The sequence below is a fragment of the Piliocolobus tephrosceles genome, chromosome 9, assembly GCF_002776525.5.
Source record: "Piliocolobus tephrosceles isolate RC106 chromosome 9, ASM277652v3, whole genome shotgun sequence".
Lineage (NCBI taxonomy): Eukaryota > Metazoa > Chordata > Mammalia > Primates > Cercopithecidae > Piliocolobus > Piliocolobus tephrosceles.
In genome coordinates this window covers 100,820,645-100,843,031 of record NC_045442.1, presented here as the reverse complement: position 1 = coordinate 100,843,031, position 22,387 = coordinate 100,820,645, and the positions used below count along the sequence as shown (strand labels likewise).

At 43.9% G+C, this 22,387-nt stretch overlaps 1 protein-coding gene across 1 annotated transcript; it reads right to left on the bottom strand.

Annotated features, from left to right (window-relative positions):
* Positions 1-3,857: 3,857 nt before the first annotated feature.
* LOC111546676 (lysozyme-like protein 1) lies at positions 3,858-21,644 on the bottom strand. The gene is made up of 5 exons (XM_023218195.2): positions 21,491-21,644; positions 18,998-19,161; positions 18,330-18,488; positions 6,484-6,562; positions 3,858-4,089 (listed from the first exon to the last, which is right to left on the bottom strand). Exons 2-5 carry the CDS (start codon positions 19,134-19,136, stop codon positions 4,020-4,022), a joined length of 447 nt encoding a protein of 148 aa, XP_023073963.1. The 5' UTR covers positions 19,137-19,161; positions 21,491-21,644; the 3' UTR covers positions 3,858-4,019.
* Between the last annotated feature and the right edge of the window lie 743 nt (positions 21,645-22,387).

Genomic DNA, 22,387 nt, shown 5'->3' with positions numbered 1-22,387 from the left:
ACACTTGGCTAATTTTAAAATTTTTTGTAGAGATGGGATCTCACTCTGTTGCCCAGGCTGGTCTCCAACTCCTGGACTCAAGCAATCCTCCAGACTCAGCCTCCCCAAGTGCTGGGGTTACAGGCATGAGCCACCATGCATGGCCCTTGAACTTTTTAAATCAAAAAATGTAACTGGTTTCTAGTTGGAAAAAGTAACTGTTATTTATTGGGAGTTTCAATTTTAGATATCTAGATCATTTTCCTTCTATTTTGGAGACACAGAGAAAATCTTTCTGGGTTTCTTGAGAAAGTGTCTATTTGTAAAATTCACCTTGAAGAGATTAAATTGTTCCTGCAGATCTTTCAGGGGCTGGCTTAGGGTTTGTACCATATTTGAGACACTCAAGGAAGTGGCTGTGTGGAACACAGGTGAAGGACTCTGGCACTTCTGTTGGTAAAGGAACTAGCATACGTTCTCTCACTGAGTTCTGAAGATCCCTGCACGGCAGCAGGGGCCTCTTGGATTCTCTGCTGTTGCACTGTGGCCCCTGGGCAATAGTTACCCCTTCTGTATCTCAGGGGTATGTATATGAATTGAAGGTTACATTCCTCTATATACCAAGGTTGTTGTGAGGAGCATATGAAATAATAAACATGAACCCGATTTGAAAACAAAAATGTTCTAAATGCAAGGTCTTATTTGTATTCCTTCTATGATTCCACATGTGTCCAGTGGTACAAAAAACCAACATCAAATTTTTTAATAATTTTTTTTTTTTTTTTTGAGACGGAGTCTCGTTCTGTCTTCCAGGCTGGAGTGCAGTGGCCGGATCTCAGCGCACTGCAAACTCCGCCTCCCAGGTTCACGCCATTCTCCTGCCTCAGCCTCCCGAGTAGCTGGGACTACAGGTGCCCGCCACCTCGCCCAGCTAGCTTTTTGTATTTTTTTTTAGTAGAGACAGGGTTTCACCGTGTTAGCCAGGATGGTCTCAATCTCCTGACCTCGTGATCCACCTGTCTCGGCCTCCCAAAGTGTTGGGATTACAGGCTTGAGCCACCACGCCCGGCCATTAATTAATTTTTTTAAGAGACAGAGCCTCACTCTGTTATCCAGGCTGGAATGCAGTGCCTCAATCATAGTTCACTGAAACCTGAAATTCCTGGGTTTAAGCGATCCTCCCACCTCAGCCTCCTGAGTAGCTGGGACTACAGGTGTGCACCACCACATGCAGCTAATCTTTGTACTTTTTGTAGAGATGGGGTCTCACTATGCTGCCCAGTCTGGTCTCCAATTGCTGGCTCAAGTGATCCTCCTGCCTTGGCCTCCTACAGTGTTAAGATTACAAGCTGGAGTCATTGTGCCTGGCCAACATCTAATATTTTTGAATGTTAACTATTATGTATTTAGCACTGCAGAAAGGACTGTGGACAATATAACAGTGAAAGACGTGGTCCAGGCCTTAAGGAGCTTACAGGCTGGAGGAGGACAGCAGTTCCCAGTGACCTAATTCTATAGCACACACCTGCCATGAGTTCAGAGGCAAGAGCTTTAGGAGGTTAGAGGACAAGGGAGTTTCATGTTGGCTGGGCCAGGCTTGAATAGGCTGCAGGGGAGTAGCACAACCTCCAAGTTTGGGAAAAACCAAGAGCAAGGACATCTGTAGGGAAATGCTATACTTGGTATAAAAGGCATCTAGAGAAAATCGCAGGCCAGACCAGAAAGCATCGAGGAAGAAACAACAGGGAGCAAGTTGGGATACAAAGAGCCAGATGCTGGGGATAGGAGGGGGTGTCCCAAGAATCAGGCAGAGCTGAGTCCACACAGAAAACATGTCCCCACGTAAGCCAGTTACTATACCCTAATACCCAACAGACTGCTCAGTGTACCTGGTAACCAGCAGATAATGTGGCCATGAGGAGTAAATGAAAATCTATTTCCAAATATCTTGGAAACTATAAAGGGGAATATGAGTGTTGGTTTTTCTAAAATATACTTTTGTTGAATAAAGATAACTCAGGCATAGAAGTATTCATTTCCTCTTGAATTTCTGAAGGCATTATTTATGGAAAATTATCTGGGAATATGCATTTTCACCATAAATTATTATTTATAGAAATAAATCAACCATGGGCGAAGAGTAGGATTGCATGCTTAGAAATTTTATGAGTTTTGCAAAAAGATAGGTGAGTCTAATGGTAGCACCCCGAATGCTCTTTCATCTCGAATTTTGAAGCACTTATTTTTGGAGTCAGTTTTCCAATCAGAGGTATCCAATCTTTTGACTTCCTTGGGCCACATTGGAAGAAGAAGAATTGTCTTAGGCCACACATAAAATACACGAACACTAACAATACCTGATGTGCTGATAAAAAAAAAATCACAAACAAATCTCACAATGTTTTAAGAACGTCTACTAATTTGTGTTGGGCCACATTTAAAGCCATCCTTGGCCAGGTTTGAAAAGCTTGATGTAAGTAGAAGTTGGAATAACATGGGGAACTCTCTGGATGTTGGGGATAAGAGCTGCAATTTTATCTATTTTGTCCTATTAGACTTTCCAGCAGGACTTGGGGTAAAAGCTGCAATTTCAAAATAAATTGTTGCAGCCGTAAAAAAGAATGCGTTCATGTCCTTTGCAGGGACATGGATGTAGCTGGAAACCATCATGCTCAGCAAACTAACACAATAACAGAAAACCAAACACCTCATGTTCTCACTCATAAGTGGCAGTGGAACAATGAGAACACAGGGACACTGGGAGTAGAACATCACACACTGGGACCTGTTGGGGGGGTTAGGGGAAAGGGGAGGGAGAGCATTAGGACAAATACCTAATGCATGCAGGGCTTTAAAAAATTGTTGTAGAGACGGAGTCTTGCTATTGCTGTCCAGGCTTGTCTTGAACTCCTGGCCTCAAGCAATCCTCCCACCTTGGCCTCCCAAATTGTTGGGATTAAAAGCGTGAACCACTGTGCCTCACTGGGAGTCCTATTTATTTATTTTTTCTGGAAAAAAGAGGATGGTTTTCTTTAATGGCAAGATATGTCATGGAAAACTTGGAAAATGCAGAATACAAATACAGAAAATACAACTAAAAACTTTTATGAGAATTTTAATCATCAAACCGTGAATCTCAGTTGCCCTGTCTCTCCACATCTCTTGAGTGAGTGTAGACAGAGAAATGGTGTCTAGACGTGTGGGTATGCATGCATACATGGTCCTTCTGGGGTACTCTTAAGGGGGCTCCGCCCCTCAGGTGCTCCTAGCTCTTAACCTCACCCTTCTGCTTGCATCCTGTTTCTGAGGATGGCCCTGAAGATGAGGGAGTGTTGTTTTCGAATGAGTCTTGTTTCGAATGGCCACAGGAACCAGGACTCCCTACAATGAAGAAGGGAAGTTTGTTTCCCCCAGGGCTAGAGCATTTTGGAGGCAATTTTAAAAGTCTTAACATGATGCCATTATGACATTATTGAAACTGAGCAGGGCAGGGTGTGGTGGCTCACACCTGTAACCCCAGGACTTTGGGAGGCCAAGGTAGGCAGACCACATTGAGCTCGGGAGTTGGAGACCAGGCTGGGCAACATGGCAAAACCCTGTCTTCAATAAAAAATACTAAAAATTAGCTGGGGGTGGTGGCACATGCCTGCAATTCCAGCTACTCGGGAGGCTGAGGCACAAGAATCGCTTGAACCTGGGAGGTGGAGGTTGCAGTGGTCTGAGATTGCAGCACTGCACTCCAGCCTGGGGTCAGAGCACAAGACTCTGAAAAAAAGGAGGGAGGGAGGAAGGAAGGAAGGAAGGGAGGGGGGGGGGGAGGGAGGGGAGAAAGAAGAGAGAGAGAAAGAAGAAAAGGGAATCAAGTCAGAGTGAAAACATTTAAACGAAAATATTTATTTTCTTAAAAATACAGCTTAGTTTGCCCTCTCCAAGTTTGAGAAGGAATATTGGGAGGAAACGGGACAAGATGACAAAGGCATTTGGACATTCGCTGCAAATCCTAGGGCGCTGTGGCAAAGCATCCTGGGTCCAGTTCCAGTTTAGGAAACCTCACAGCCTTTTTTCCAGTCGGACAGGTCTCTCCCCTCACAGTGTTTCTTCCAGCGTTGCCTGAGGACAACAAGGAAGCAAGAGCAGCAGAAAGAAGCATGACAATCCAAATCGTCTTAGGTTCAAAGCCTACAGAAATTAACCAAAATCGCCAGCAGAACCCTGGGTTGGGTTTCATTTGCTTCTAAGATCCAAGGACGCTGTCATTTTGCCTTGTTCAGACTTTTCTCTCCTGGTTTTCTCCTAGCCATTGTTAGCTTCAGCAACAAGCAATCGACTTTTGTAAGGACGGGTCATTTCATTACATACGAACATCTCTGAAAATTCGGGTTCTCTGAGTGGGTGGCCCGCTGGCAATGTTCACTAGGACACAGCAGCAGGTAATGCAAGGACCCAGGCTCAATCCTGGGGACGCTTTCTGCTGAGTTACCATGACACAGACCTACTCACTTTCCTCTCACTGCTGCTTGTTTTCTTTCCCTGCAAAATGTTGCTGTAACCCTCAAAATCTTATCCAAATCTAGAGCAAACTCCAGCTTTTTTTTCTCTCTCTCTCTCTCTCAAATTGACCCAATTGACCCTTTCCAAGTCACTTTAGAAAAACACCTTTCTCCATTGTTTGGAATACATTCGTAAGAAAAACAATTGCAAATTGTCTTAACCCAATCCCATTGAGAGGTGACAATGTGCTAGCAGCCCTCGCTCCTCCTCGACCTCAGCATCCGCTCTGGCCATGCTTCAGGAGCCCTAAAGCCCGCAGCTGCAGTGTGGGAGCCCTTCTCTGGGCTGGTTGAGGCCAAAGCTAGCTCCCTCTGCTTGCAGGAAGGTGTGGCAGGAGAGGCGCGGGTGGGAACCCAGGCTGCGCCTGGCGCTTGCGGGCCAGCGTGATTTCTCGGTGGGCGCGGGGTTGGTGGGCCCCGCACTCGGCCGGCAGGCCCCGCACTGGGAGCAGCTGGCCAGCGCTGCTGCGCTGGGCTATGAGAGGCTTAGCACCCCAGCCAGCGGAAGGGGCGCTGTGTCCCCCAGCACTGCCTGCCCACCCGCACCACACTCGAATTCTTGCAGGCCCTCAGCCGCCTCCCTGACCTGCAGCCCGCCATGCCTGGCACCCCACCAGCCCCCCCCCCGCCCCCGCCCCGCCCGCTCCTGCGGTGGGCTCCTGTGCGGCCGCTGAGCCTCACCAACAGGCACCGCTCCCTCCGCCTCAACACTCCCCATCCGCCACCCAAGGGCTGAGGAGTACAGGCACCCTTTAGGACGATGGCGGGTAACTCCACTTGTGGCCCTGCATGGGATCCACCAGGCAAAGCCAGCTGGGTTCCTGAGTCAGGTGGGGATTGGGAGAACTTCTATGTCTAGCTGGAGGATTGTAAATGCACCAGTCAGCACTCTGTATCTAGCTAATCTAGTGGAGACTTGGAGAACTTTTATGTCTAGCTCAAGGTTTGTAAATGCACCAATCAGCACTCTGTGTCTAGCTCAAGGTTTGTAAACACACCAATCAGCACGCTGTGTGTAGCTCAAGGTTTGTAAATGCACCAATCAGTGCTCTGTGTCTAGCTAATTCTATTGGAACTTGGAGAACTTTTGTGTCTAGCTGAAGGATTGTAAATGTACCAATCAGCACTCTGTATCTAGTTCAAGGTTTGTAAACACACCAATCAGCACTCTGTCAAAACGGACCAATCAGCCCTCTGTAAAACGGACCAATCAGCGCTCTGTAAAATGAACCAATCAGCCCTCTGTAAAATAGGCCAATCAGCAGGATGTGGGTGGGTGGGGTCAGATAAGGGAATAAAAGCAGGCTGACAGAGCCAGCAGTGGCAACTCTCTCTGGTACCTTGCCAGTTGTAGTAGAGTTGTTGTTTGGCTTTTTGCAGTAAGTGTTGCTGCTGCTTACTCTTTGGGTCTGCACTGCCATTATGAGCTGTAATACTCCCACCAAAGGTCTGCAGCTTTACTCCTAAGGCCAGCGAGACCACGAACCCACCAGGAGAAACAACTCTGGACAGGAAGAACGAGCAACTCCAGATACGCTGCCTTAAGAGCTGTGACACTCACTGCGAAGGTCTGCAGCTTCACTCCTGAAGCTAGCGAGACCGCAAACCCACCAGAAGGAAGAAACTCCAAACACATCCGAACATCAGAAGAAACAAATTTCGGACACGCCATCTTTTAAGAACTGTAACACTCAACGCGGGGTCCGCAGCTTCATTCCTGAAGTGAGACTGAGAACCCACCAATTCCAAACACACCATCTCTTCTCTCCGCTTCTGTGTACTACTATGTTCACTGTACACCCGCACATGGATGGAGGAGAATATAAACAAGATCTCGTTCCATTGGTTGCACCACTCTGCAGAGGTGAGTTTGTCATTTCCACCACAGCTGTGATGAGTACACACACTAGGTTTTGCCCATGATGGCCGAAGTCTCCCAAGGAAAGACCCTTACCAATAGTTCATTCCTTGTGTCTCTTTAACAATTTTCTTGGCACAGATAATCGCATCTGTGAGGTCATCAGTGATCAAGGCTGTAAGAGAAGACATCAGGGTTTGGTGAGACTTTGTTATTGGAGAGGGACCCCAAATGAAGTTTACTTCACTTTTCTTAGTCTTTTTGGAATGGGAAGGTTGGAAGAACTGTAATTTTCCCTGCAAAGCCACAGTCTCATTATTGTTAACCTGCTTCACAATGAAAAGAACTGTGTTTTTGTTTTAAGACCATCTTCATCTTGCACTCCCTGACAGAGGAAGAGCCCAATCCTGAAGGGTTTTTGGAAATGTGTTTAGAGAAGTTGCCATGTGAAAATGTTCTTTATGTCGTAAAGAAATAGGCGCAAGCCAGGCGTGTTGGCTCAGACCTGCAATCCCAGCGTTTTGGAAGGCTGAGGTAGGAGGATCCCTTGAGGCCAAGAGTTTGAGTCCAGTCTGGGCAATATAGCAAGAACCCATCTCTACAAAACAAAACAAAAAATTAGCCTAGTGTGATGGGACACACCTGTGGTCCCAGCTACTCGGGAGTCTGAGGTGGGAGAATCACTTGAGCCCAGGAGGTCAAAGCTGAAATGAGCTGTGTTTACATCACTGCACTCCAGCCTGGGGAACAGAGTGAGACTCTCTTAAGAAAAAAGTAAGACAGGATAGTACAGTGTTTTTTGTATTTGAGTTAGTTTGACATATAAGGTTTCTTTACAGGTAAACATTAAACTTTTGTCTATTGTCATTTTTCAGTTTGTGTCTTAAAAAATTTTTTTCCAGAGTGTTTTTCATGTGCAGAAAGTTTTAAGTTGTAAATCAAATACACGAGTTTTTGTCTTTATTACTTTCCCTTTTCTGTTTTCTTTTTGAGACAGAATCTCATTCTGTCACCCAAGTTGGAGTGCAGTGGCATCACCTAAGCTGTTATGCTCACTGCAGCCTCAATGTCCTGGCCTCAAGCAATCCTTCCACCTCAGCCTTCAAAGTAGCTGGGAATACAGGTGTGCACCACCATGCCTGACCATTTTTTATTTTTATTTTTGTAGAGACAAGGTTTCACCATGATGCCCAGGCTAGTCTCAAACCCCTGGGTTCAAGTAATCCTCTGGTTTTGACCTCCCAAAGTGCTGGATTACAGGCATGAGCAACCACACCCCACCATTTATTATTTTTTTTATTGCTTTCAGACATAACAGATCTTTGAATTGAAATGTATTAGTTGATATCCACACACTATCCTGCTTGGTTAGAAGTGGCCTTAAGATCCTCAACACAAACGTGACAGAAAAAGGCAAATAAATAAAACACAGTTCAACATTACTTCTACTGCAAGTTGAGTCCTCCAGGAGCTGGTGCTGAGATGGGTTTGAGATGCCAGAAATTTTCAGCAATCCACACCTATGAAAGGAAGGGGATGGGGGGAAGCAGGATGGGCAGACGGAGATGTCCATTTGTGATGCAGACCCGGCAATTCCTCGGGCAGCCCAGCCGTGAGCTCCCGAGTGAGCACTGCCCATCTCAGTGGCCCAAATTGGGCCCACATGCCAGGTCCGCAAGCCTCTGCCTCACACGTAGCTGGGTGTGGGCCACCCCGGAAGGGATCTTGAGGTGGCACCTGAGGCTGCTCCTGAAGCAGGTGGCAGGTACTGACTGCTCATCACACAACTGCAGCAGGGGCGGCATGTCTGCCCTTAGCAGGGGATCTGGGAAGCCCATCTCCATGACCACCACAACCACCAACCAAGGACAAAAATACTCAAACCACTTGATCTCATTTCTGCTTGTCAATTACACAAAGGTTTTTTTTTTTTTTTTTTTTTTTTTTTAAGAGAACTGGGTAATGCTTGATATTGACAAGGGCACAGAGAGGCAAGTTCCCTGGATACTTGCTGGTGGGAATATAATGGATTCAGCTTCTCAGGAAACCAACATAGCAACATGCGTTCAGAGCCTTAAAGAGGTTTTTATCCTTTCACCTAATAATTTCTCTCTCCAGATCTATCCTAAAGAAATAGTCTTGAGGCTAGACAAATATTTCTTTACAAAGTGGTTTACTATAGCTTTATTTACAAGAGTTACAATGAAAAAATCTAATTGCCTCATGATCAGTGATATTCAAATTAATCATAATACCTTCATTTAATAAAATAAAGAACCATTTGAATGTTTTCCCAGGATGTTTAATAATATGGAGAAATGCTCCCAATGCAATGTTAAGTTCCCAATATCATAAAAATATCCATCAAGAGCTGTACTGTCCAATATGGCAGGCATTTAGCAACATGTGATAATTTAAATTAAAATTATAGTTGTTGACAGATGAATGGATAAAAACACTAGCTAATACTTTATTGAAATCTTACTCTATGTCAGGCGCATGTTAAATCTCTTCACGCAAAATCTCCATCAGTCCTCAGAACAACCATTTCTGTGGGTACCATTTGATCCCTATAAACTGGGGTCACGCACCCAATTATTGAGCCTGTATTCCCATAGAGGGCTTAAATTCTGTTTTCCTCTGATTCCTTCTTCCAACAGAGGCCAGTTAAGGAAAGATTCCTGCTCATAAAACACTATATAGTAATAAAGTTGACAATAAAAATATAATTTTATTTTTTCTAGTAATTATTTACCTATGAGGTTATCCAAACTTAAGCATTTGGTACCTTGATATATGTTCAAATTACTTAGAGACGCTTTATCTCGGGTGCATAAGTGCTTGATAAATGCTGAGACACTGGTTTGTGTTTGGAAGTGGTCTAGCATATTTCCTGGGAGACGCGAGTTTGGGGCTGTCTCTAGGGGTTGGAGGGATGCAGTGAGGAGGAAGCAGATCACATTCTATTATTCTGGGATTGGAGGTCATCCCAGGCGTGTACAGAAAGAGCACATTTGTATTGGGGGCAGGGCAGTTAGCTTGGCTGGCAATGCCCTGTAAGGATTCCTGAAAGGGTCAGGCCATGCAGGACCAGGAAGCGGACACCGCGTACAGTTGCTTGTCCCCTCCTATGTTGTTAGAGCATTTTGTTGCACAATTGGGATGTTTTGAAAGTACTCATTGGACATGACTGAATTTGTTTAGGAAAGTACGTTGACCGGGCGCGGTGGCTCACACCTGTAATCCCAGCACTTTGGGAGGCTGAGGCAGGCAGATCACTTGAGGTCAGGAGTTTAAGAACAGCCTGGCCAACATGGCAAAACCCGATCTCTACCAAAAATACAAAAATTAGCTGGCCGTGGTGGCACACGCCTGTAATTCCAGCTACTTGGGAGGCTGAGGCAGAAGAATTGCTTGAACCTGGGAGACGGAGGTTGCAGTGAGCTGAGATTGCGCCACTGCACTCCAGCCTGGGTGACAGAACGAGACTCTGTCAAAAAAAAAAAAAAAGGAAAAAAATGGAAAACTGAAAACATGTTAGAGAAGGTGGGTGGTGGGAAATCAAGAACGCTACACAGCTCTGAGCTATTTTTAAAAGAAATAGCCGCAGCGGGGCAGACATGAGTTAAGATGGCACTTTTCAAATGAGGATTCCTGCCAAGAATTGTTTTGCTCAATTTAGTTTAAATAGACAATTCTGTCCAGTCAAACATGAATAAAGAAAGGGTTACATTGAACAGCAAAGAATCGTTTATTCTTCCACATCCAACAGAAAACAGCAACAATCAACACAAAAAGAGCTTCAGTCCTATTTTCAGTTACGTTAGTTCTACTTCAAAGTATCTGTGTCTCTCCTCAGCATCCTCCTGCCTCCCAAGTGAAATCTAGCAGCCACCACGCCCTCGATGTTCATCTCTTTCCCCTGTGAGGTGACGAGGCCAATTCAGATACCAGGATGATGAGAAATAAGATTAATATAAGTGCACTAGACTAGATAGTCAGTAATCATTTTTTTCCTGAAATGCTCTTATTTTAATGAAATCTGTGTTGTCAGGGGAAAATACTGTCATTACATCAGAAATTTTGTACACTGTGTGTGTGTATATGTGTAGGTATATGAATGTGTGTGTTTATATATGCTTTATATATACGAATATATCATCGACTTTCTCTCCAAATAGTTTAGGGAAAGTAGGCAGGAATTTTAGGAATATAATTTGGAATGAGAGTGAGGAGATTGTCTAGCTTCAGAAAATGTGCACGGGCTGGGTGCAGTGGCTCATGCTTGTAATCCCAGCATTTTGGGAGGTCGTGGTGGGAGGATCACTTGAGCCCAGGAGTTCAAGACCAGCCTGGGCAATATGGCGAAACCCCCGTCTCTATTAAAAAAAAAAAAAAGAAAATGAGCATGAAGTGTATCTATGCTGTACATGCATATAACATCACGTACCTTGTATACACATCCTAATGCTCCTTTTTTCAGGTTCCCATGACAAAATGTCACTAATTCTATAATATGTGGGACACAATGACATTGTTCTAATAAAAGCCTCTCTGGCCTGAGGCTAAGGGAAGCCTGCCATGGAGGGGTGGTTAGTATATAGAACAAACATCTTGTTTTCTATTTTGAAGCTATCCCTGAAAATCTCATGCTCTTTATGATAAGAAAACAGATATGAGTGTCATTTTACCTCTGACCATGAACCTTCTGACACTTTAATTTCTTAGAATCTAAGATTGTCTTGCAGATAGACCCTTGCCCCAGATGTCCTTAATTGGAGTGAAGCTGAACAATATTAAATTAGTAATCTGCATTTAAAGTCAAACATGACCATGATGGAGTCACAGATTTCTCTTCCCACTGTAAACAACTAGAAAACTAGACAAAATAAATGAAAAATTGTTTTCAGACATTGGACAACTGGCAATGCAGGATCATGGTCTTTGAGAGAGAGAAAAACACAGTGAACCCTGTGATTGCCATGACTTTCTGCCCAGAGGAGCTCTGCAGACCAGGGAGGTAGATCCAGGCAGGGGATGGCCATCTAAAAGGAGGAGACAGACATCAGACGCCAAGGCAGCTCAGATTTTGTGAAGAATACCTGGGAGGCAGGAGCTACCCAGAAGAAGAGCAGCAGAAATCTGCAAAGGGATTCCACCCAGTCGTGACTGAAGGCCAAACTGGGTATGCATAGGTAAAATTCCACAGGGCTAGGCCGACAACTACTGCCAGGAGCGGGGCAGTTACGAACCTCATGCAGGGCTGGAAGACATTTGATTTTTGACTAGTCGGAGGTAATAGACCTTGCTGAATCCTCAGCACATTCAAAAGAGAAACTAGGTCGGCCAGGTGGCTCACGCCTGTAATCCCAACACTTCGGGAACCTGAGGCAGGCAGATCACCTGAGGTTGGGAGTTTTGAGACCAGCCTGACCAACATGGAGAAACCCCGTCTCTACTAAAAATAAAAAATAAGCCAGGCGTGGAGGCGCATGCCTGTAATCCCAGCTACTCAGGAGGCCCAGGCAGGAAAATCGCTTGAACCTGGGAGGCAGAGGTTGCAGTGAGCTGAGATCACACCGTTGCACTCCAGCCTGGGCAACAAGACGAAAACTGCATCAAAAAAAAGAAAAAAGAAAAAAAAAAAACCCCAAAAACAAAAGAGATACTGGATGCGTAGTCATGCGTTGGTAGTGGGACTAAACTAGCCCTACCGTAAAGACTAATCCAGAACTTCACTAACAAAGTTTAAGAGCAAGTCTTAAAAGGGTTAAACTGATCAGAATAAACTTAACTGGTTGGCAAAAGAAATTCAACACTCCTTAAAGGAAGACAACATAATCTAGACACTCAACAATGTCGCATATGAGGCGCCATAAGTAGTCAAGGAAGCAACCACACCCTCGGGATATGGCAACTGTGGTGATCGTCCAGTCAACACCGTGAGTCTCAGCATTCACACTACATGTAGGCCAGCTCATTCTAACAAAGCTGTCTCCAGAAGGGAATTTCCCCTGTAGGGAATATGCACATTTTGACTTTACCTGTCCTCAGACTGACCCCTTGCTCATTATAATAATAAAAAACACATCTCTGGGTGGAGATTTAAGGTGCTAATGAGGCATGAGATGTATGAACAAGCATGTACAGCTACTACACAAATGTACCAAGAGGACCGCCCAGAACATGCGTACTAGCAACACCTTTTCCTACCCGCTTATGAATAACCATGGAAGACTCTCATAAAGGGAGCATCCCTTGCTCCGGTCTTTGCTGTCCCATCTTCACAAGCAGCCAGACCTGAAATCTCCCTCTCTCAGAGTGTACTGTCCATTCTGCGCCTAACTTTCAAAAGAGTCTTTCTCTTTCTCAATAAATTACTTTATGCTACATCTCCTTTGCTGTGTGTCTCTTGTTTAAATTCTTTTAAACTAAGAAGACAAGACTTGAAGACTCACAACAGCCATCAACACATACACTGTGTGCATATTCAATAAAAAATGATTCCTTGTGCAGAGGCAGGGAAACGTGACACATACCAGGAGAAAGATCAGTCAAGGGCAAGACCCGGAAATGACAGTTGATTGTATTAGCAGATGAGAAATTTAAAGTTTATAAATATGATTATTTATATGAAGGGCTTAAAGAGAAACATGAATAAAATGAAATAAAAGATACAAAAAATTATGATGCCAAATAAACATGGTATCTGAAAAGAAACATCCAATCAATAAGTTTAATAGATTAGCATTAAAAAAAAAAAGTAACAGCAGACTTGAAGACATAACAATGGAGGCTATTGAAAATAAAACACAGAGAAAAAGGCTAAAAAACAAGGAACCTCAATGATGAATGGGACAGCATCAGTGATCAAACATACATGCCGTTAGAATTCTTGAAGGAGAAAAGAAAAGCATTAGAAGAAAGAATGGCTGAAATGTTTTCACATTTAATGAAAATTATAAACTCAGGGATGCAAAATGTTAATGAATACCAAGTAAGATAAACACAAATATCACACATCATCAAATTGCTGAAAACGAGTGACAAAAAGAAAATCTTAAAAACAACTAGAGAAAAACAAGACGTGATACATACTGGGGACAAACAAAGAAATCACTGGTTTCCCATCATACACAAGGCAAGCCAGAAGGCAACAGAATATCTTTAAAAACTTGAAGCCAAGTGTGGTGGCTCAACTGTAATCCCAGCACTTTGGGAGGCTGAGAGGAGAGGATTGCCTGAGCCCAGGAGTTTGAGACCAGCCTGGGCAACATGACGAGACCCCATCTCTACAATTTTTTTTTTTTTAAATCAGCCAGGCATGGTGACACGTACCTGTCCCAGCTGCTCAGGAGGCTGAGGCATGAGAATTGCTTGAGTTCAGAAAGTCAAGGCTGCAGTGAACTGCGATCATGCCACTGCACTCACAGTGTTGTTTTGGGACAGAGCACGACCCTGTCTGAAAACAACAACAACCACTTGAGGAGAAAAAGAACTGTCAGGCCAGAATTTTATATGTAAAGCAAATTTTCCTCAAAATCAAAATAAACAGAGATATTTTCAGACAGAGAGAATGCTTGCTAATTGACCTCTACTCTAAAACAAAACAAAACAAAGTTAAAGACAGTTCTTTAGGCTGAAGGAAAATGATATCAATTAACTCCCTGCTCAAATAAATCCACCAAAGGAATGAAGAGTATTGGAAATAGTAAGTATGTAATAAATACTATAAAACTTTATCATTTAGAAATTTATTTAAAAGACAATTGTTTAAAGAAAAAATTTTAAAAATGCATTGTGAGGTATACAGATATAGAAGAAAAATGCGAGACAACACAGCACAAAGGATAGAATAGGAAAAACTGAAGTATACTGTTAAGAAACTCATATGTTACATGTGAAGTGGTGTGTTATTTGAAGGTAGAATGTAATAAGATAATGATGCCTATTGGAAACCCTAAAGCAACTACTAAAAACAAAATTGAAGTATAGCTAACAAACGAATGGAGGAAATACAAGAGAATACTAAAAAATATTCAATAAATTCAAAAGAAGGCAGAAAAAAATGGAACCAAGAATAGATGGCACAAACAGAAAACAAAATAGCAAGATGTAATTTAAAGCTACCCATATTAGCCGGGCGCAGTGACTCGTGCCTGTAATCCCAGCACTTTGGGAGGCCAAGGTGGGCAGATCGCAAGGTCAGGAGATCAAGACCATCCTGGCTAACGCGGCAAAACCCCTTCTCTACCAAAAAAAAAAAAAAAAAATTAGCCAGGCGTGGTGGCATGTGCCTGTAGTCTCAGCTACTCAGGAGGCTGAGGCAGGAGAATCACTTGAACCCAGGGGGCAGAGGTTGCAGTGAGCCGAGATTGCACCACTGTACTCCAGCTTGGGCGACAGAGCAAGACTCCATCTCAAAAAAAAAAAAAAAAAAAAGAAAGAAAGAAAAAGAAAAAACTAGCCAGATCAGTAATCACATTAAATGCAAATGGCCTAATCACGACATAACCCACAGGCCAACCTCCCATTTCTGTAAATAAAGCCTTATTGGAACACAGCCAGGCCCATTCATTTACATACTTTCTATGGCTGCTTTCACACTACGTCATGGTTGGGTAGTAACAGTCTAAACCATATGGCCTGAAAAGCCTAAAATGTTTACCATTTGGCCCTTTAGGCAAACAGTTGCTGACTTATGGTTTAATCACTCCTACTGAAAAACAGTAATTATCAGAATGGATATAAAAGCAACACATACGTTACCTATAAGAAATTCACCTTAAATATAAAGACACAGATGGATTTAAAGTAGAGGATGGAAAGAAACATACTATGCCAATATTTCCTCAAAGAAAGTGAGAGTGGGCTATACTGCTATCAGACAAAGTAGATTTCTGGATGAGAAATAGCACCAGAATTAAGGAGAAACATTGACTCCAGTGATAAAAGAGTCAATTCACCACAAGGACATAACAATCCTCAAAGAATATCTGCCTAAGAACAAAGCTTCAAAAATGGACAAGACTGAAAGGTGAAATAGGCAAAACTAAAATGATAGTTGCAAATTTCAATATATATTTCTCACTGTATAATAGAACAAGTAAGAAAATCAGAAAGGATGTAACAATCATTTATAGAACATCCACACCAAATATAAAATACACATTTTTTCCAAATGCACAATCACTGTAAGACACATTTGCTGTGCTGTAAAACAAGGTTAAAGAAATAGTAAAGGTTTCAAATCATATAGACCTGGAATCTCCAACCCCTGAATCACAGACCTATGTGAGTCTGTGGCCTCACAGCAGGAAGTGAGCGGCAGGCAAGTGAGTGAATCTTCATCTGTATTTACAGACACTTCCCATCTCCCACATTACTGCCTGGGCTCCACCTCCTGTCAGATCAACAGCTAAGCATTAGATTCTTATATGAGTGCAAACCTTACTGTGAGCTTCACTTGTGAGGGATCTAGGTTGCGTGCTCCTTATGAGAATCTAATGCCTGATGATCTGTCACTGTCTCCCATCACCCCCAGATGCGACTATCTAGTTGCAACAAAATAAGCTCAGGGCTCCCACTGATTCTACATTATGGTGAGTTGCATTATTAGTCCTTATATATTGCAAGGTAATAATAATAGAAATAAAGTGGACAATAAGTGTAATACATTTGAATCATCCTGAAACCATCCTCCTTCCCCTGGTCCATGGAAAATTTGTCTTCCACAAACTGTTCCCTGGTTGCCAAAAAGGTTGGGGGCCGCTGTTATAGACCATATTCTCCGACCTTAATGAGATGTAACTAGAAATCTGTAATAAAAGCTCATCCTGGGATCATCCTTCACTCTCAGACTGGCATTCCTCTTGCCTTTCTCCCTTATCGAGTCCCTTGTTTTCTGAACTGTTTCCTCTTCATTGTTTTAGTTTATCCTTTTGGTGGAGCACATTTTACTATAGTTTTGTGAGAGAGGGTGCATGGGAGCTGAGCTGAATATGTCATCTTTGCCCTGACGGATCCACTCTCTACCTTTCTCCACCATGCTCTGTGCACTCGGAGGCCGACCCACACAGTTGGCGTCAATGGATTCCCATGTCCTCTGACTTCTGGAGGAGTAGGCATCAGCAGGGAAGGAACAGAGAAAGGACACTGAGGTTGGGATATACATATAGTATCTTCCAGCTTTTTTTCTGTCAGGTCACTCAGCACAAGTCACGTCCCTTGAGGGAAGATCTCAGATCCTACTTGAGGGAAGATCTCAGATCCTAGAAGGCAGACCTCTCCCTGCAGACCTTTTGTACCACAGTGCTGGTCACAGCTCTCTTTCCACTCCTCTTTGGGCGAGGGGTTCCTAATCCCTCACTTCACTATTGCCATGGTTTTTCTATGATTTGATCAGATCTTTGTAAGTACGGTCTTTATTAACATTCTCTTCCAATATCCCAGTTTGCATTTTTTCTGTCTTCCAGTCAGGATTCTTTATGATATAGGAGATAAAAAATTTAACAACTTGGTTCTCAGAAAATGCACTCTGGGTGGCTAGAACTACAGACATATGCGTGGCTATTTTTAATTTTTTTGTGGAGACAGAGTCTGGCCGTGGGGTCTTGCCGTGGGGTCTCACCCAGGCTAGTCTTGAACTCCTGGCCTAAGGTTACCCTCTGACTTCACTCTTGTACCTTACATGGCAAAAGGGGCTTTGCATGCGTTGTTAGAAGCAGAGAATCTTGCCCAGCTGTGGTCACGGAGGAATCCAATGACAGAAGAAGGAGGAGAGATTCAAAGTGTGAGAGCGACTCGACCCATCATTGCTGGCTGTGAAGATGGAGTAAGGGGCCATGAGTCAAGTGTGAGTGGTCCCGAGAAGCCTGGAATGGCCCTTGGGTGACAACCTGCAAGCAACAGGGATCTCAGTTCGACACCGACAAGGAACTGAACTCTGCCAAATCCCAAATGAGCAAGGACATGGATCTTCCCCTTGACTTCAGCTCTGTGAATCCCTTGGCACTCTTCCAGCCTAGAGAACTAAGGAAATTTTGTGGTGTTTAAGCCACTAAGTTTGGGGTCATTTGTTAGGGCAGCAATAGAGACCTAACTTCCTTTCTGAGTGAATTCAATGCTGTTTTAATGACTTGGTATGCTGGGCAAGATTCTCTCCTTCTAGGACTCATGAGATTAGATTGGCTTCACCCACATTGCCCAGGTTAATCTCTCTTGCTCAAGCTCAGATCCTTCCTCACATCCGCAAAGTCCCTTTTGCCATGTAAAGTACAAGAGTGAAGTCGACACCTTAGGCCAGGAGTTCAAGACCAGCCTGGGTGAGACCCCATAGCGAGACCCCACAGACAGACTCTGTCTGTGCAAAAAATAATAATAAAAATAGTTGGGCATATGCCTATAGTTCTAGCCACCCAGAGGAGGGAAGGTTGCTTGAGTCCTGGAGGTCACGACTGCAATGAGCTATGAATGTACTGCCTGGGCAACAGAGTGAGACCCTGTCTCAAAAAAAAAAAAGAGAAGAAAAGAAAAGAGAAAGAAATGTAAAGAGTATTCATCTCATTCCGTTCAAAGAACTACATATTGTATCCTCTGAGTGAATTGCTTATGGAAAGCAGCTGGCAGGCAGCTTCATTTTTCTTACTGCAGACATCAAATATCTCTATACATGAAAGGGCAGTGGGGTTGTTTGTCTATTCCCCTGCTTTAGGGGAGGGCTTCATAAAACTGTCCTACAAGGAATAAGTCATCTTTGGATAAGTCAGCCGCAGGATCCTGGGTGTCACCTTGGAAACTGCTGCATAATTTACCAATCTGGAACATACCTATTTGCAAGCCTGAATTTCACATTTTAGTTAAAGCAAAACGTGGTTGGTGATCCCACTGTCGTCTTTCTCGCCTGGTCCCCGGGATGGCATCGCTGAAAGTCAGAGCCTCACCTGAGCAGGCGACGTGGCAGTGGTTGTTCTCCCGCAGCTTTCCATGTCTGCACCACGTGAAGCTGTTGATCTGGAAGATGCCGTAGTCGATGCTGCCGTCATCCAGGACCCTCTGGGCCGTGGTGTTGTAGCCGCTCTCGTAATACGCCATGCAGATCCCTGGAGGGGCAAAGCCAGAAATGTCAGCAAAGGAAGCGCATTGTTTGCTGTAAGCCTGGTCTGAGGGTGAGTTTCCTTATCCCTGTTACCTGACTGTTTCCTCCCAATACACCTTGGGGCAGAGGGGGGCAGGTGTGCACCCAGGGGGCACACCGGGGGCACATTGGGGGCTGGGATGGCGCACCTGAAGCTGCACACCTAGTCAGGGGCTGAGCTTAACCTAGAACAAAAGTCAGGTTCCTCCCTCCCCACAATGCCAGCAAAGGTGGCGTTATTTTCCCCTTCCCTGGCTGGTGTCATAAGGGCAGGACTCCAGGAATAAGGAAATGAGGGGCAGGGGAGGAAGGAGAGGAGACCCAGAGAGCCACAGTTAGGCCAGCAGCCACCCCTGGGTGCGGTGAGGGCGGAGCATGGTTAGCTGGGAAGACACAGCAGGGAGTGTAGCCAGGACCTTCAGCATCTCAGGGGAGAGGCCAAGGACAGAGAGAGGAGGAAAGAAAGAATCTCACAGTTTCCAAGGCTGAAGCCCCAGTAGTTGTCCAGGCCAGCCCTCGAGAATATTTTTGCCAGTTTGCAGCGCGTGTAGATTTTGGACTCAGCGCCTGTGACCAGGCAGCCAATGAGGGTCAGAATACCCGCGGCCTTCATCCTCAAAGCCTGCTGGAGACAGAACCTGCCAAAGAGCGGAGACCGAGTCAGACGATCTTGATTCGGAAACTTTGAAACCCAGCGGCGGTGACTGTGCACAGCCCTGCCTAGGTGCTGCCTGTCACTTCGGTCATTCGGAACCACCATCAGGCAAAACCGGCCACTCTACAGTCCAGGGAAGGAAAGCGACTGAAGGCTGTTTCCTTAGTGCTTTTCCATACAGTAACTTTCAAGTCAATGCTGTGTTCTCAGGGTTAAGCAAGCGAAAAAATTAACACTTCTTAATACACATCCAGGTGAAAACCACAGGGGGCATTTTCAGGATTTCTATTTTAATTCTATGAATAAAGAATAGAATACAAGGGCGAAACATTCCCTATACTGCTGACTCTGGAACAACATAGGTTTGAACTGCGTGGGTCCATTTATACCTGAATTTTCTTCTGCCTCTGCCACCCCTGAGACAGCAAGACCAACCCCTCCTCCTCCTCCTCCTCCTCCTCCACCTCAGCCTGCTCAGTGTGAAGACAACCAGGATGAAGGCCTTTATGATGATCCACTTCCACTTAACAAATAGTGAATATAATATAATAGTAAATATTTACTGTTAGCAAATAGCTAATATTTACAAATAGTAAATATATCTTCTCTTCCTTATGATTTTCTTAATAACATTTTCTTTTCTCTAGCTTACTTTATTGTAAGAACCCAGTGTAGACATAGAACATACAAAATATGTGTGGATTGGCTGTTGATGTTATCAGTAAAGCTTCCCGTCAGCAGTAAGTTATTAGTCATTAAGCTTCTGGGGAGTCAAAAGTTAAGTGCAAGATTTTCAACTGAGCAGGGGTTGGCACCCCTGGCCCCTGCATTTGTTCAAGGATCAACTGGATGTGTAGAAGCAGACACTCCATTTCAGCCAGAGATGAAAGACACGCGGGCCTGTAGGGACAAATTTAAGATTCATTGTTTGGGGGTTTATTGAAGGGTGAAGATTAAGCACTTAATCTTTCATTTTCTTTTCTCGATGCAATTCAAAATGTGGGAGCGTTGCTTCCAAAGTATCAGTGTTTTATCTTAGATGGCAAATGCATTGCTTTGCTAGGTTTCACCACCAGTGCTCTGGGGGGCCTCCTAAAAGTCTGGCACCTGACTGGGGAGCAAGAGGGATGGAGGACAATGCCTCACCAAAGGAGGAAAGCACCTGGGGGAGCAGAGGGGCAATAACGAGGCCCCCAGGGAAGCATCTGAAATGGGAGTAGGATCAAGAGAGCTGTCTCCTGCTGCCTACTGATTTTCCACAATATCCTCCTCTCTTAAAAGAATGTCTTCCCCAAATACAGCAGCCTTGCTGGGATGGGGTGAAGTGAAATTTCTGACACCTGCTCGGGATCCTGAACTTGATGTTCATCCATATGTTCATCCCGTGTCATTTTCTGCACTTGCCTAGAAACTTCTCCAGTCATTAGTTTCTCTCCCTGGGGCTGGATTGCTGCATTGAAAGGCTAGGCCCAAAACAGGGCTAAGTAGTCGTCAGCAAGGCCACCACACCAAGTAACAAGCAGGGCTTTAAGGTAACTAAGCCATAAGGTAAGAACTGTGTTTCATGAGGAGCACACACATTACAAATGTGAATAGCAAGGGTCAGCAAATTAGGTCTGCTTTTGTATGTAAAGTTGTATTGAAACATAACTACACCCATTTGGTAACATAGTGTTGGTGGCTGATTTCCTGCTGCAGTGGCAGAGTTAAGTAGCTGTATTAGAGGTTGTATGGACCACAAAGCCTAACATATTATTATCTGGTCCTTTTCAGAGAAAACATGCCAGTCTGTGGTGTACAGCATGGTGTTAAGCTGTGAGGGTTTAAGATGCAGAGCTTAGGCCAGGCACAGTAATCCCAGCACTTTGTGAGGGTGAAGCGGGCAAATTGCTTGAAGCCAGGAATTTGAGACCAGCCTGGGCGACAAAGGTAGACTTCTGTCACTACAAAATACACAAAAATTAGCCAGGCATGGTGGTGTGTGACTGTGGTCCCACCTATTTGGGAGGCTGAGGTGGGAGGATCTTTTAAGGCTCAGATGTTGAGGCTGTTGTGAGTTGTGATTATGCCTCTTCACTCCAGCCTGGGCAACACAGTGAGACCCTGTCTCAAAAAAAAATAAAATAAAAGATGCAGAACTTACAAATAAAGTGGGTTTCCATCCCCTGCCTTGGAATTTTACTGATGTCAAACAAGTCAAAACAAAACCAACAGCAATGATAACCCCAAGCATCATGTCCTGCATCCTTTAAGAACCTGCCATTGCTGGTTCTCAGGGACAGGTGGCTTCATAAGAGTAATTCAGGTCTTACTGACAAGGCAGATTCCCGGTGCCTGCCCCAGAGGCTGATTTCTCAGGTGAGTCTGCGGAAGAAACACTGCTTCACTTACTTAGTCGGTGGCTGGCAGCTCAAGTGAGCGACCTGCATCCGCTGAAGCCATGTCTGATTCTAACAAGGCGCAAGTTTCCTTCAAGAACCTTTCTTTAGAGTGTTAGAGAAAGAAAAATTCTTAGTCCTTTGTTTCTCACCACCTAGAGATGCTAGAATTCTACTTCTTGGGACTAAAAGCTGTATCATCCTGCATGCTTGTGTTCTGAGGCAGGTGATAACTGTCTTCTGGGCCTTAATATCTCTCATTTTTTCTCTTTTCCTCTCAACAACCCTCCTCACTACACAACTTGGCCAGGGCCTCCTGTACAAGTGAGAGCTGTTCTCTAAGGCAACAGTCTGCAAACTTTATCACAAATTCCATTAATAAAGTTAAGCATGTATTCTCTTTAGATGTATATTAAATTATAAATCACACTTCTGTACCTCTGTACTAATATGCTACATAAATTATCAACATACACAAAACTAAAATCTGAAAATGAATGAGAGAGGTGAAATTAACATTAAAAATTTATTAACAGCACATTTCTTTGCTATAGTTATATTGTTCATTAATAAGATATTTTCAAAAGAGGGCCACAAAATAAATTAAAAATGTTTAATGTATAATCAACATGATTTAATTATTTTTAAAAAAATTGGTTTAATATTTTGTGAATCAATAACTAAAGAGCTGGTTTCAAGGCCCATTTATTTCTGTGTTCAGATTTAATGACACATTTGAAATGAATTCTCATTGGAATATGTAGATCTAAGTATAAGTTTATTGTTAGTTGCACCTAGTGAATCATTATATTTTATTAAATTCTATCTACA

What these genes read in the sequence shown, in the direction of transcription:
- LOC111546676 (XM_023218195.2), bottom strand. Translation starts at nt 19,136, where the DNA reads ATGAAGGCCGCGGGTATTCTGACCCTCATTGGCTGCCTGGTCACAGGC. An exon ending in GGGCTTCAGCCTTGGAAACT is followed by an intron (nt 18,489 to 18,997) that starts GTGAGATTCTTT and finishes TTGCCCCTCCAG; the next exon opens with GGATCTGCATGGCGTATTAC. An exon ending in CTGCCACGTCGCCTGCTCAG is followed by an intron (nt 6,563 to 18,329) that starts GTGAGGCTCTGA and finishes CTTCTCTTACAG; the next exon opens with CCTTGATCACTGATGACCTC.